At 50.0% G+C, this 14,887-nt stretch overlaps 1 protein-coding gene across 1 annotated transcript in view; it reads left to right on the plus strand.

Annotated features, from left to right (window-relative positions):
• Window positions 1-10,751, plus strand: part of Dnajc1 (DnaJ (Hsp40) homolog, subfamily C, member 1) — a gene marked incomplete in the record, with an annotated part of 181,124 nt that extends 170,373 nt beyond the window's left edge. The window contains 3 exon segments of the mRNA XM_013515403.1: window positions 4,814-4,862; window positions 9,152-9,528; window positions 10,536-10,751. Coding sequence (XP_013370857.1) covers window positions 4,814-4,862; window positions 9,152-9,528; window positions 10,536-10,604 — 495 coding nt within the window.
• Between the last annotated feature and the right edge of the window lie 4,136 nt (window positions 10,752-14,887).

Genomic DNA, 14,887 nt, shown 5'->3' on the forward strand with positions numbered 1-14,887 from the left:
TGGCACTCCCCACCCGCGGCTCCCTGTGCGCCGGAAGCCCTCCTTCCGGGGAACGACGAGGTCCCAATTCCTTTGTGTTTACTTAAACTTGTTGTATGAGTTAGTATGTTGTCCATTTATTGATTTTTTTTTTTGTCTGCTTGATCTATTTGTGACAAAAGTATTGAGGTCCCTCATAACAATTGTATTACAGCTTATTTAATGTTTCGTGTCTGTTAATATTTGTTTTATATAGTTGGTTGGACAAGTATTTGGTGCATATATATTTATGGTTGTTATCTCTTCCTCTGGGATTGTTCCCTTAATCAGTATGTAGTGACCTTTGTTTCTCTTGATCAGTCTTGGCTTAAAATCCACTTTGTCTGCAAGTAGAATAGCTGCCCCTGCTCTTTTCCAGGTTCCTCTCACAGAGTATTGTTTTCCATCCTTTGACTCTCAGTCTCTGAATTTCTTTGAGTTAATTGTGTTTCTTGTGTGCAGCATTTTGTTGGATCTTTCTTCTTGATCCATTCTGCCAGTCTGTCTCTTTTGATTGGTGAGTTGAGACCATTTACATCGATAGTTGTAACTGGTAAGTATGAACTTATCCTTGCCATGTTATTTTCCTGTTGTTGGTTCCCTTTCTTTCCCCTCGTTTAATTGCTTGCCTTACCTGGTAGACTTATTCTATTGGAGTTCTTAGAGTTGTAGTCTTCATTATCTCTTTTTAGAATGTCCTTCAGAACATTTTGGAGTGCTGGTTTGGTGGTCATGCATTTCCTGAGGTGTTCTTTCTAATGGAAGTATTTTATTTCTCCATCAGTTTGGAAAGATAGTTTTGTGGAATACTTTAATCTGATTTGGAGGTTGTTTTCTTTTAGGGCTTGAAATACTTCACTCTAAGCTCTCCTTGACTTGGGGATTTGTGTTGAGAAGTCTGCTGTGATTTTAATGGGCTTTCCTTTATAGGTAATTTGTTCCTTTTCTCTATTGACTTTTAATATCCTATTCTTGTGTTGAATTTCTGAAATCTTAACTATTATATGCCTTGGTGTAGATTTTTCTTCCTTTTTATCAGGGCGACTTGGAGTTCTGTATACTCTATGCCTTGGTATAGATTTTTCTTCCTTTTTATCAGGGCTACTTGGAGTTCTGTATACCACCTCTATATGAAATTCTTTTTCCATGGTTAGGAAGTTTTCTGCCATTGTGAACAGGTTTTTTTGTGTCATTTGCTCTGTCTCCTACTTTATCATTGACTCCAAATAATTTTACATGATTCTTCTTTGCATCATCTAGCAGCTGTTGGATGGCTCTCTCGTGGTCCCTTGCTATTTTTAAGAAAGGTTTCTTTTCATAATCACTAACCACAAACCTGTCTTCTAGATGTGATATTCTTTCCTCACATTGGTGCATTCTGCTGCATATACTTTCAATAGAATTTTTAATGCCCTGGATATCTGTTTGAATCTGTTTCATGGGTTCCATTTATTTCCTATGTTAAACATTCATGGTTTCCATCATTTTTGTAAGATCCTCTATTTTTTTATGTGTCTACTCTAGATTCACTAATGATGGTTTGCCTCTGGAGAGCCAGCAGTCTGAGCTCCCATGTCTTCCCATTTTCTTTCCTCTTTTCTATAAGCTCAGTTTTTGTGTTGATGCTTGCAAATTGCTTATGGTAGGTAGCTTTATTGCTAGTATTGAGAACCCTTAGTAAGTGACTTTTCAGAGATGTCTTGTAGGTGTAGCTGGCTTTTGGCTTTTGAGTCTGTTGCAAGATCTTATCCCTTCAATTTATTGGGAGTGAGAAGTTGCTGCCTATTTGGAGGCCTCTGGAGTCACAGAAAGTCACTGGCTTTGCACATTCAAGCCACTCCTCCCACACTGTGAGCCCAGATTTAGGGAAAATGTGCCACTTGCCATGTCGTTCCTCTGTATTGAGGTCTCTTCCCTTCACTCTCCCCATGGGCTCCAATTCTTGCTTCAGATCTTTGCTGGGTCTTGGGGCCCTACTTCCCTCCTACATGTTGCTGTATTCCAGCATTAGGGGTCCAAATTGCAGAGAGGCTGTTTTGCTCCTGCTTACCCCTCCACTATCATCCTGGAACTTCTCCTGGCAGACTTTAAAGAGTAAAAAACATGTAAAACTTTGGTAGAGATAAAAGACAGTTTATAATGATAAAAAGGCCAATCCAGGACAATAAAACAATTACAGATGTATATGTGCCTAATAATAAAACACCAAAATATGTGAAGTAAAAATGAGAGAACTCATTGGAGAAATATTCAACAATATTGGTTTTAAATTCAACAAAGGTAGTTTTTAAATTTAAATATGCCTTCTAGGCATGGTGTCACATACCTGTTATCCCAGCACTCAGGAGGCTGAGGCAAGAAGATCGCTGTGAATGTGAGACCATTCTGGACTACGTAGTGAGACCCTATCTCAAAAAACAAAACAAAAAAAAGATCACAATACAATAAATTTAAATACCCCACTTCAATGATAGGTAAATAACTTGATAGGTCAATTAGGAAGACTTGAGTGATATGATAAACCAACACAACCTAGTAGCTATTTCTAAAATACCCTTACAGCAGTAGACTATGTACTGTTCTTTCGGGCCCATTAAATATATTCTTCAGGACAGAACATATGTTAGGTCATCAGGCAAACCTCAGTAGATTTAAAAGCATAGAAATAATAAAAGTATGTTTTCTAATCCCCAAAGAAGGAAATTAGCAGTAGCAGGAAAAACTGGTGAAACTTAAGAAATGTGTGAAAATTAAACAACATACTTCTAAATAATCGGTGAGTCAAAAAAGAAATAACATGGGAATCAGAAAATTCTTAGAGATGAATAAAGATAAAACATACTAAAACTCTGTCAATAGTTAATGATATTGGGAAAGGTATTGTTTCCCTGATTTCTTCCTCAGTGAGTTTATTATTGGTATACAGGAATGCTACTGATTTTTGTGTGTTAACTCTGTATCCTGCTGCACTACAAAATTTGATTATTAATTCTAGGAGTCTTTTCATGGAATTTTTAGGGTCTTACAAGTAGAAGATTATGTCATCTGCAAATAATGATACTTTGACTTTGTCTTTTCCTATACATAATCCCTTCTATTTCTTTCTGTTGCCTGATGGTTCTGTTAATGTTTCAAGGATTTTGTTGAACAGGAATGGTGACATCCTCATCTTGTTCCTGATTTTAGAGGGACGGCTTTCAGCTTTTCTCTGTTTAATATGATGTTGGCAGTAGGTTGCTCATAAATGACTTTTCTCAGATTGAGATAAGGTCCTTCTATACCTGTTTTCTTCAGGATTTTTATCATGAATATATGTTGGATTTTGTCAAAGATGTTTTCTTCATCTATCAAGTTGATCATGTGATTTTTGTCCTCGCTTCTATTTATGTGATGAATTACATATACTGATTTATTGAACCACCCTTCCATCACTGGGGTAAAGCCTACTTGGTCGTGGTGTTTGATTGTTTTGATGATTTGTCGCAATTTGCCTGTATCTTGTTGAGGTTTTTGTTGGTTGGTTTGGTTCAGTTCAGTTCAGTTCAGTTTTTGAGACAAGGTCTCACTATGTAGTTCAGGCTGGCCTTCAACTCACGGCGATCCTCCTGGCCCAGCCTCCCAAGGACTGGGAGTACAGCCTGGCTCCTTATTAAGGATTTTTGCATTTATATTCTTCAGGAACACTGGCCTATAGTCCTCTCTTTTTGGATCCTTGTCTGGTTTTGGGATCAGAGTAATCTTAGCTTCCATGGATGTTCTCCTTCTCTTTCTGCTTCATTTCTTCTTCAGTTTCATTGTCTGTTATTGGTGTACACCCAGCTTCCACTGCACCTAGCTTCCAATTAAATTTTGTTAAATTAATTTTGACCCAATATTTTAAGAAATAAATAATAGAAATCAGAACAATGGTTGCCTGTGGCAAAGTAGAGATTGATTTAGGGTCACAAGGGAACTTTCTAGAGTAATAAGAATGTTCTATAATTTGATGGGGAGTTGTTTACCTGGGTCTTTTTTTTAAAACCTCATTGAGTTTTATGTTTAAAAGTCTTCCCACACACTCTGAATTTTATCTCAATTTTAAATAGAGAAATGTATACATAAATAGATCTTCAAGACATTTAAAAGGTGAACTGCAGAATGAGACATACAATACGCAACTGTTTATTTTTTTAAACAAGGGAGAGAGGAAGGAAGGAAGGATGGATGGGTGGATGATCACTGGGGCAAAATTACTTATTTCTGTGACTCTCCACTCATGCAAGCGTACCAGGGTCTTGGGCCCGGCCACTGCATTCAACCGCAAGATTCTCCCTCAGATATGCTTCCTCAGATATCCTTATATGCTCTTAGGCTTTCTTTCTGGGATAAAAAAAATTTCTATTATAATATCATTAGCATAAATGTCATTTTCAGTGCTGATTATTATATTCACTGATATTTTCCAATGAAAAACGTATTCAATTTCTGAAAAATTTTAACTTAAAAAAACCTGTTTGTAGAGATCTCTGGAAACCAGCATGTGGTACCATCACTGACCTCTAGAAGCAGCGAGGAACCCGAGTTCTTGCTCCGGCCCTGCTGCCGAAGAGTCGTATGTGGTGGAGCCCAGCACTTAGTCACTCTGGGCCTCCGTTTTCTTGTTGATGAATGAGCGATTTGGACCAGTGACTAAGGGTCTTGTGGGCCTGAGGTCCAGTCAGCCCTGTTCCTTTGTGTGGGCCTTATGTGGAGTGGGTCACTCGGCATGCAAGGCACATGGGAAGTAAGAGCTCGTGCTTTTTATGTTTTGAAACAGGTGACAACCAAAGCCAAGCAACTGAAGGATTCTGTTACCTGCTCCCCAGGTGAGTCAGAACCCACCTTAACCCACTACTCTAAAGTGGTATCTTCCAAATAAACCCCTGTTTATAATAACTTATTTAAGTATAAGGGTGTGATCATTTTATCCAAGGAACCCTACTCCTACTGATCCTTTTAAAAGAGATTGAATTCCAGGCCCCGGACAGGCCAGCCCAGCCCTGCACAGACAGTTGGCATGGAGAGGCACATTTCCTAAGTTTAAAGAACCCTGCAGTTTTTGTCCTTCTCTAGTATCTGCAGGAAAGGACATGCAGGAGAACACCAACCTGCACATCATGCCAGTACCCGGTGCAGTTTCCCTGTGCTGCCCATCATTGTCACAGGCACCGAGCCACCCTCAAGACAGATAGCAGCCTCCCTGAGAATTTGTTTCTCAAAATCTGGAGTCTTAGCCGGGTGTAAGTGGTTCACGCCTGTAATCCCAGCATTCAGGAGGCTGAGGCAGGAAGATTGCTGGGAGTTCGAGGCCAGCCTAGGGTACAAAGTGAGCTCAAGGCAAGCCTGAACTGCATAGTGAAAGCCTGTCTCAGAAAGATGAAAATTAATTAATTAAAAAATAGAAAACCCAATAAAATAGTGATAAAGGGAAGAAAATGTAAATCATATATAACCTACCCATTATGTCATTTTAGCACTACATAGTAGTTTATAATGCAGACATCTCTTAGTTTATTTAACAGGTTCCTAGTGTTGGACATTTTGATTCTTCCTTACTTTTCTTTCCTTCTTTCTTTCCTTCTTTCTTTCCTTCTTTCTTTCCTTCTTTCTTTCTTTCTTTCTTTCTTTCTTTCTTTCTTTCTTTCTTTCTTTCTTTCTTTCTTTGTGACAAGCTCTTACTGTGCCCAGTCTGGCCTCCAACTCCTAGATTCAAGCCACCTGCAGCTGGGGTACAGCTAGTGACCCTTTGTATATAGGAACACTATGTTAGGGTTTCTCCTGAGCTTTATTTTTTTTTTTTTCAGTCCTGGGAATCGAACTCACGACCTTGCACTTGCCAGGCAGGCGCTGTGCCACTGAGCTAAAGCCCCAGCCCTGAGCTTTATTTTTATCTGAGAACAACGAGAAGCAGATTCTGTTTTCTTATATCTAACGCACTGGTTCACGCTGTGCCCTCTCTGTGTGTGCAGGGTGTGTGTCACCCTGGGTGCTGATGTTCCTGAGGGAGGAGTGGGGACCCCTGGCACTGACAGGCCGAGGGTGGCGCCTCTCCGCACTCACGCTGTCACTGCCAACACGGTGAACAGAATACCCGCGGAGCAGGTTCACGGTAGCCCAGGAATCATCATTCCAGTAAGATGGAGAATAACCACAGAACTGTTCCCTGTCACACAGAAGCTTCCTTGTAGTTTAACAAAGTGTTTTAAAAAGTTATGGAATTTAAATTTCACATTTTCAGTCAAAGGAGTTCTAAACGTGGTGCCAAATAATAAAATATTTCTGTATAATAGAGACAGCTTATTAATAATGAACATGAAGGTAACTGTTCTGAAATATTTAGAATATTTTGAAAACAGATTCTTGAAAATAGATCTGTGTTGTCTGGGGCTATTTTGTAGTCAAAGTGATGAGACATAAAAACTACAGACTACAGAATTCTCAAAGTAGGATTTTAACCTGTAAATCCTCCAAACCAAATCATGCTAAAAATACAAATGTGTGAACACTGTCCGTTTGGTTTACAGAAACAACTGAGTGGTTTAGGGAAGATTCCTATAAAAATCTCAGTAATTTGGATTGCACATGAACACTGAAGTTTGGGAAACGCTACCAGTGTGCTGCCCTGCATACGCTGGAGGAATGGATGTACTTCCGGCAGTCTCTTCCCCCCTCAAAGGCCATTACCAGTGCGGCACCGGAGTGGACAGACCTTGGAACTAACCTGTTCATGTACCGTTTTACGTAGTGTTCAACAACTTCTCGGTCCCTTGTTTCTATACTCCTAGTAAGATTTCAATGAGAATGTTTTGTTTCACGTAATAGCACTTTTAGGAAAGAGCCAATCCGCCAGCCCTGGCCCCGATTACGGAGCCTTCCCGGCAGCCGCCCCTGCCTTGCCCAACGCCACCGCTCCCAGAGGCGACTCCGATTCGGAGGCTCACTCCCGGGAGGTGGTGGGCCCCCATGTCTGGGCCTCCACAGTACACTGTCGCAGGGGCGCCCGCCCTGGTACATGTGGCCCGGTGGACAGAAGCAGTAAAAGCAGCTGGCATTCACAGGGCACCCGTGTGAGCCCCTGTGCCATCTCAACTAGTCTTGCCAGTTCTGGAGGAATGCGCTCAGGCCTCACACGCTCCACAAGCTGCAGGCGCTCTTCTGAGTGCCAGGGCTTGCGTGGTGACCATCCCCTGGCGTGGTGGACAGGAGAGGACTGTGTCCAGCCAAATGTCATCCACGGCAGTGTCGTGAGAGGAACAGGGCACTTGGCCCAGCTCTGCACCAGCGCGGGCACTGGCTGTGAGTGCAGCTTTCCTACCACAGGCTTTTCCCCTGGACAGGCTCACATTTTCCCGACGTGTGCTTAGGAAACACAGCTTCCTCTGTGTGTGTCTGTCTGTTACCAGCAGTTTAAGGCGTGGCCAGCTGCATGTTGTCTCACTGGGCAGACCAGCTGGACCAAGAAGCATCCATGCGCAGGCCCAGAAAGTCCCGGTATCAGTCTCCCATGTCCAAGCTAGAGGCTCTCGAAGGTGACCCCTGGGACAGCTCATGCCAGAAACACCCGAGGGCCCTTTGGACAGGGCCTTTTCAGGGAAGTAATGTAGAATTCAGAGACTAAGAAATTTGGGGCTGGGGATTTAGCTCAGTGGCACAGCACCTGCCCGGCAAGCGCATCCCTGGTACCGAAACAAAAAAAAAACTCAACAGCCATTTCTTCTTTTTTTTTTTTTGGCAGTACTAAGAATCAAACCCAGGGAAGCTACTGCTGAGCTACATGCCCAGACCTTTTCATTTTGTGAAACAGTGTTGCTAAATTTTCTTTTCTTTTCTTCCTACCTTTCCTCATTAAATGCTGTATTAGGGGTGAATGGATCTGATGCAAACAAGAAATCCGCAGAGATGGCAGCTGTGTGTTCAGTGTTGATGGGGTTCGTACTCAGCAGGAGGCTGGGAGCAACTGAAAGAGCTGTCTGGAAGGAATGTGGAGCTGAGTCAGGACAAACCCACTGGGTGGAGCATTGCACAGCCACTAGCAACAGTGGGGACCCCGTGAGCCCACACAGTTGGGTCGGGACGCATGTGCTGCCACCCACATGAGCAGGGAGGGGTGAATCACAGTCACCCGAGCTTGGCTGACGGTGCTGCAGAAAGCCTACTGTGGTAACCACCAGCCCCGGGGAGCTACTGAAAATTAAAGTTCAAATTCGTCAGAATTAAATACATTTTAAAACTAAGTTGCTCGGTGACAAATTAAGTGGTTAACGGCATCAAAGATTTTTTTTTTTTTTTTTTTTTGTAAACAGTCTTGCTAAGTAACTGAGTCACTCTGTCCCAGGCTGCGTTTAAATTTGCAAACCTCCTGCCTCAGCCTTCCACCACGCTGGGGTTTCACAGAATGCTGTTAGCCCAGGGATAGATCAGTTCCTGCACCTCCATGTCCATGTTCCCCTTGTCTCTGCATCTTTGCCAGTACTGGAGATGGTCCTTCTTTATTTTGTCTTTTAAAAAAATTAGTTTCCAGGGCTGGGGCTGTAGCTCAGCAGTACAGCACCTGCCTGGCGAGCACAAGGTCCTGAATTCGATTCCCAGCACCAAAAAAAGAAAAACTTAGTCTCCTATTTTCCAGTCTTTGCCAGTTGAATGATTGGAAGGTGGGCATTTGTTGTTACACTTTACATCTTGGTCACATTTTAAAGCTATTTGTATTTCTTCCTTTGTGAGGTAAAAGGCTTTAACTTTAACAAACCGTTTTCTGCTCAGTTCAGCGCTTCTGACAGCTGCTGGGCCCGACCCTGCCGCGCCCCCTCTGAGCCTCCGGCTGTCCCCTCCTAACAGGTCCCCGTGGCCTTCGGATCACAAAGCCTCTGGGTCACCTTGGCTGTAAGGAACAGGTGGGCTCAGGCAGAGAGGGTCCCGGCCGCCCCCTGCGTTCTCCTGGGCCTCTCCTCGGACTGCTGGGAGCGGCTGCCGCCGGGGGCCAGTCCTGTCCCCCAGGTCCCTCCTGGGCCTGCCATCCTGGGCCTTGGCTGCAGCGGGGCCAAGGAATCCGGGGACCTGATCCCGGCCGGCCGCATCGGAGCTCGTTTGCATCTCCCTGTGCTGTGCCCTCTCCTAGGGATGGTCAAGCTTTCCGAACTCAGGTCCTCGGCCCAGACCCCCAGGCCCACGAAGGCCGCCGTGGCTCTGCCCGACGACATCATCACCCAGCGGGAGGAGGACGCCGAGGCCCCTGAGGTCGCCGAGATCCCCGAGGCCCGGGCGCGGCGGCGCCGGCTGGAGGAGAAGGCGCGCGGGCGGAGGCAGCGGGACTTCGAGGAGGAGGCGGGGGCGCAGGCCGAGTCCAGCGACGAGGACGACGAGGACGAGCAGCGGCGGGAGCGGCCGTGGACGCAGGGCCAGCAGCGGCTCCTGGAGCTGGCCCTGCAGCAGTACCCGCGCGGCGCCGCCGACCGCTGGGACAGGATCGCCCGCTGCGTCCCCGCCAAGAGCAAGGTGGGTGCGGCCCAGCTCCTGACCCTCTGCTGGTCTCCTGGGGTCTCCTGGGGCGGGCCGACCTGGGCCGGGCTTCACAGAGACCCACACGTACACGCAGGCCCTCGCTGTGTGGGCCCTGCCGGCCTTGGACTCGTCGCGACCCTCCTGCCTCAGGCTCCAGAGTGGTGGGAGCCGAGGGACTGGTGCCGCGTGAGGCTGCAGCAGCCGTGTGACCAGAGGGGCTGGGCAGGAGCTCGGGGCCACCAAGCTCTGGAACCTCGCGCCTGCGGGAGGCGGGAGGCTTTAGGGGGCTGACCAGGAGGACTGTAACGGGCTGGGTGTGACTGGTTCTGGGCCGTCGCCCCCAGCTCTGAAGGCTGTAAAGTGTATCTAATACATCGGGCAAAGGGGTGCAGGCGGCGGGGAGCGGCCGCAGCCCTCCGGGGCCTGCCCTCCTGGGCCCTGGCCGCAGCGGGGCCGAGGAATCCGGGAACCTGATCCCGGCCGGCCGCATCGGAGCTCATTTGCATTTTTTTAAATTGAAATTCCACAGCAGGAACCTGGCTTGTGACCGTGGGTCCCTGGGTGCACAGGTCTGGTTACCTGTCGCCCCCTTGGAAATGGTGAGGAGCCAGGGAGAAGAACGAACGTTACCCGGAGCCCCCTGTGATGGTGGCTGCTCCCGGGCTCCAGCTGGCTGCCAGGAGCCCTGATTTTCCCTGATTTTCCTCCAGACTCCTCGGGAGGGGCATGACAGTGACAAGCCTGTTGCCTTAAACTGGGGGCACGGTGACGCTCGGATCTTCCTGCTTCGGCGGGGCGTGAGCAGGGCCTCCGTGCCCCCCTGGTCCCCTGAGCTTCAGCCCAGGCCCAGGAGAGGGTGGGCGCCGCCTGCTCACCGCCAGGCCGGCCCAGCGCCTTCACGCCCTCAGGGTGACCTGGGTCCGGGCCCGCACGGCTGGGCGCCCGCCTCCCGCTCCCGGGCCGTGAGAGCGGCCGCGCTCACCTCCTCCCTTCTCCCGCAGGAGGACTGCATCGCCAGGTACCGGCTGCTGGTGGAGCTGGTGCAGAAGAAGAAACAAGCGAAAAGCTGAGAGCACCGAGGACGACGCCCGCCCTCGTTTTCCAAAAGGAATATTTGAAAACTCTTATGCAGAAACTTGCATTTTGTACCTCAGTATTTCTATACGTCATGTGCCTTAGTAAAGAAATAAATAAGAGACGTGTGCGCTGCTGTGGAACCGATCCCGTGTCCAGGCGAAGGGCTGGGGGCCGCGCGGGTACTTTGCTTTCTCCTCGCTGCAAAGGTTCCTTTTGGAGGAGAGCTTCACATAGTGCACTGCGGCAACCGGGAAGAGGTCACTGAGGGGACAAGGACGCAACCCGCTCGCATCTGCTTGGTGACAACAGGGCTGATTTCACCTTCAGTCTTCAAAGCCCCCGAACCGCCGCGAGTGGTCCTGAAAGAAACGCTGGCTGGGCAGGGGCTGGTGCCAAGTTTCGGGGCTCAGGGCGGGAGGTGGTCAGGCAGGGCTGTGGTGTGGCGGCGTCTGGTGCCCATGGTCTTCGTGGAGGCACAGGGCCTTGGAGGGAGGGGACTGGGCACCACGGTCTGAAGCTCAGGGATGTCTCCCCCTGGAGCCTCCGTGCCTTTGCTAGCAACAATTCCTGGCTGCTGTTTTTGTTTTGTTTTGTCTTGAGACAAAAAAAACTATGTAGTCCAGGCTGGCCTGGTAGCTCAGGCTGGTCTTCAACTCTTGGGTCTTCCTGCCTCAGCCTCTCCAGCTCCCAGTACTGCTGTTTGCAGGAGCTACTCCGCCTGCAGCTTTGGGCTTTATTCACCCAGGAATTAAACTCAGGAAAACCAAGCAGCAAATGGCCAGTGAGTCTTCTGGCATCAGGCACCCAGCATGGTTCAGTTAGCACTCGGGGACTTCTGCAACTCCTGTGGGAAAAGCTTCTGAAAGAGCAGTGACATCAGGAAGCCGGGTCCAGTACCCAGGCCACGCGCCCCCTGGGGACAGTCTGCAAGCCAGGAAGGTGGCCTTTGCCCTGGAACCCTGGGTGGGTGCCGCCACAGAAGTGAGCAGGTCAGGGCGGCTTTCCCAGGATCCTCCAGGACTGGAACAAGGCCGCAGTTGGAAATCTAGGACATGCGCAGAAAAAATGGCGGCGAGGTCTTGCAGTTGGGGCCAATCAGGAAGCGCTATCTTTAGTTCTGGTGTGAGATCAAGCGGGCTTGTAATAGGACAGCGTAGCTCTGACGTCAGCCAGAGGCTTGGGGACACGGGAGACTGCAGCCACAGTCTTAGTGCTCACAATGAAGAGCCGTCCTTCTCTCCCTACCTTTAGTAAATGTGAGACCTTGCCCCGCCCTTTTATGTTTTGTCCAATTCTTTGTTGAGGATTCCAAGAATCTGGAATCTCTGCAAAGCGCCCAGAGCACCCTAGGACCCAGGCACCCCGAGGTGCCACGGGGACCCCCTGCGTCCTCTTCCCTGGAGCGGGCAGCCTTGAGGGTGAGGGGCTCCGCCCCGAAGTCGGCAGTAAAGCCCGCCTCCGCCCGCAGCAGTTTAAAAGATGTTAGCTTCCGTGCCAGGCGCGAGCCCGCCTTCCCCGGGTGGTGGTGTTCGGAGCTGGGGCCTGGGGCCTGGCTCCGCCACCCAGGGGACTTTGCCTGAAGCTGCTGCTGCGGCCGTGTCCCGTGCGCCTGAAGACAGCCGCTGCCCCCGCACTCGGGCGCCGGCCGGGCTGCCCGGGCTGCCCGCTCCCCCTCGGTGAGGCCCGCCCTGGCCCTCGGGTCCCGTCTCCCGCTGCGGTAGCTCCTGCTGCCCTCCCCTCGGGACCCGCGTCCGGACCCAGCACCTATCGGCTCCGCCTCGGGGACCTAGCGCCTCCCTAATGGCCCAAGCAAACCGAGCGGCCCCGGGAGGCTGAGGCAGGCCAACCTGGGCTACCCGGTGAGCTCCAGGCCAGCTTGCACTGAAACCCCCTCCCCAAGTGGAAAAGTAACCCAAGCGCGGGCTTCTTCGGACTCCGCCTCTGCGGTCGCCTCTAGTGAACTGGGACCTAAGCTCCTGTGCAGGTTCTTACCCTGAGCTCCACTCGGCTCAGGTTGCCTGCGCTCTCCGCCCGTCTGTCCCCGGGGGACCACGCTTGCTCTGCTTCTCTCACCCAGTCTCGTCTCCTGCATAGCCCTGGCCGGAGGTGGGGTGACATCAGCGTCGTGGTCCGTGCCCGGCCCTGCGGGGGCCTTGGGACCTCACCCGTCCCTGCCACACTGGCCACTGATGGCGACGCCGCCGTCCCGCCAGCCCCTGGGCACACCGAGCTCGTCCCCAGCCCTGGGCCCCGTGTTTGTCCCCGCCAGCAGCCTGCCCCTGCGGAGGGAACGGGACCGCGACCCTGAGCCCCCAGGGGCCTGCACACTCGTGAACCGGCGCGGCCAGTCCCCACAACCAGCCACAGCCATCGCGTCCTTCCTCATGTGTATTTTAACTACATGAGAGGACTGTGAGAAAATATTTAAACTTAAAATACATTACGGTTTTTGTTTTGCTCTGGTTTGAAAAACTTTTTTCTGTGTAGTTCAGGCTGGCCTCTCACGAAGCGCCACTGGGGTGACAGGCCTGCACCACGCCAGGCTGTGTGAGGTGCGTATTTTAATACCACAAGGGCTGGCAGTGTGATGGGGTTTCCTCCCCTCCCCTTGCTCTTCCCGTACAAGCCAGGTGGGCACTTGTGACTGAGCTGTGTATGTCCTTGCCCTTAGATTTTTAGATGTGGTCACGAGGACTTCTGCCCTCTAAGAAATGTCAGCGCTACCACAAGACAAGTCAGGAGGACCCTGCCGTGGGTAGGGGTCCAGACTTGGAAGCTACAGTCACATGACTCTTGGACTCCAAACTCCAAAGCAGCCAGAGAAAGGGGAGAGGGCGAAGCTGCGAACCCTAACTGGGTGAGGGAGTCTTTCGGAGCTACCAACCCCAGCTGTGACCAAACCCAGTGATACCACATTGCAAGGAGCCTCTGTGTGCAGAGTTGTCATAAAGACATTTCCTTTGTTGCCAGTAACCAGGTGAGGAGAGCAGTAACAACTGTCCCCACGTTCACCAGCGTGAGACCTTTTGAGGAGGATTTCCTGGACACTCGCCTAGCTTGCCTGAGGAGCCCGGGTTCCCAGCCCTGCAGAAAGATTTCCAGACATGTATAAAAGCTCACAGCTATTTCATTCTGAAAGGCCAACTTTAATCTGTACAAAAAGATAGTGTTGTCATCCAGGCCTGGTGGCGCACACCTACAGCACACTTCCCGAATCCCAGCCCTCGGGAGGCTGAGACAGGAGGGAGGAGTGCCTTGAGTTCGAGGCCAGCCTGGACTGCATAATGAGACCGTCTCAAAGAAAAACGACAAAGAGGTGATGCTGCGGAGGTGCACTTCATTTTCAGAAAGTGAAAGCGAGATGGAAGAAAGGCATTAGTCTCCTCACCAATTCTATGGAAAGGCCACTCTGTCCACTTACAGTGAAGCTGCGTGTCTTCACAAGGCCTTGCAGTTCCCAGCCCCTCCTGCCGTGGCATGCCCCATTCCCCACCCCCGCCCGGCCACCCGGTGGCTCTTTCCTTGACCTGGGCGTGCAGCCCAGGCCACACATCCCCATGTTGACACAGGCACCTGCGCCAGAGTGGTGACAGGCGACCCCACACACAAAGTGAGCGTGTGCCACCCTCTTTAGGGTTGGAGAGACCTGGCGCTCACACAAGCCCCAAGTGTACAGCGCTGCGACAGCCTCCCACATACCACTGTCAGGTGCCAGCCTTCGGGACGGGGTGTTCTAGATGAGTTCATCTGCAGGAGAAAGCTCCTCCAGCACCTGGACCTCACTCCTTAGTGTGGCTCTCCAGGGAACCACAGAACTGGCCCTAGGTAGGTGTGAACACACAGGTCTGATCAGAAACGGCCACGGTTTCGTCTTTAAAACCACTCCATTGCCGACAGTGCACTGGCCCCTCTGTGTCTGGCCTCCCTGTGCACACAGCCCCACATGCTGAAGCCACTGGAAATGGCTCCCTTTCATGGTCACCAGGACCTGGGGAGAGCCACAAGTGATGGGGAGCCAGATCCAGCAACTAAGGTAGATGAGTGGTGTCTTTAGGAGCTGCCCTTCCGCTGACGGCACTCACCTCTCCTCACTCCTTGGAGACACTGGTGAAAGAGAACTTTGGAACTGCTGAAGTGTTTGTGGGAAGGGCCACTTCTATTTTAATAAATTTAAAAACTGAAACATTGGGGCTGGGGATTTAGCTCAGCGGCAAAAGCGCCTGCCTGGCAAGCGCAAGGTCGTGAGTTCAGTTCCTGGTACCAGAGAAAAACCAAA

The sequence above is a fragment of the Chinchilla lanigera genome, unplaced genomic scaffold, assembly GCF_000276665.1.
Source record: "Chinchilla lanigera isolate Chin_1 unplaced genomic scaffold, ChiLan1.0 scaffold00028, whole genome shotgun sequence".
Taxonomy (NCBI): Eukaryota; Metazoa; Chordata; class Mammalia; order Rodentia; family Chinchillidae; genus Chinchilla; species Chinchilla lanigera.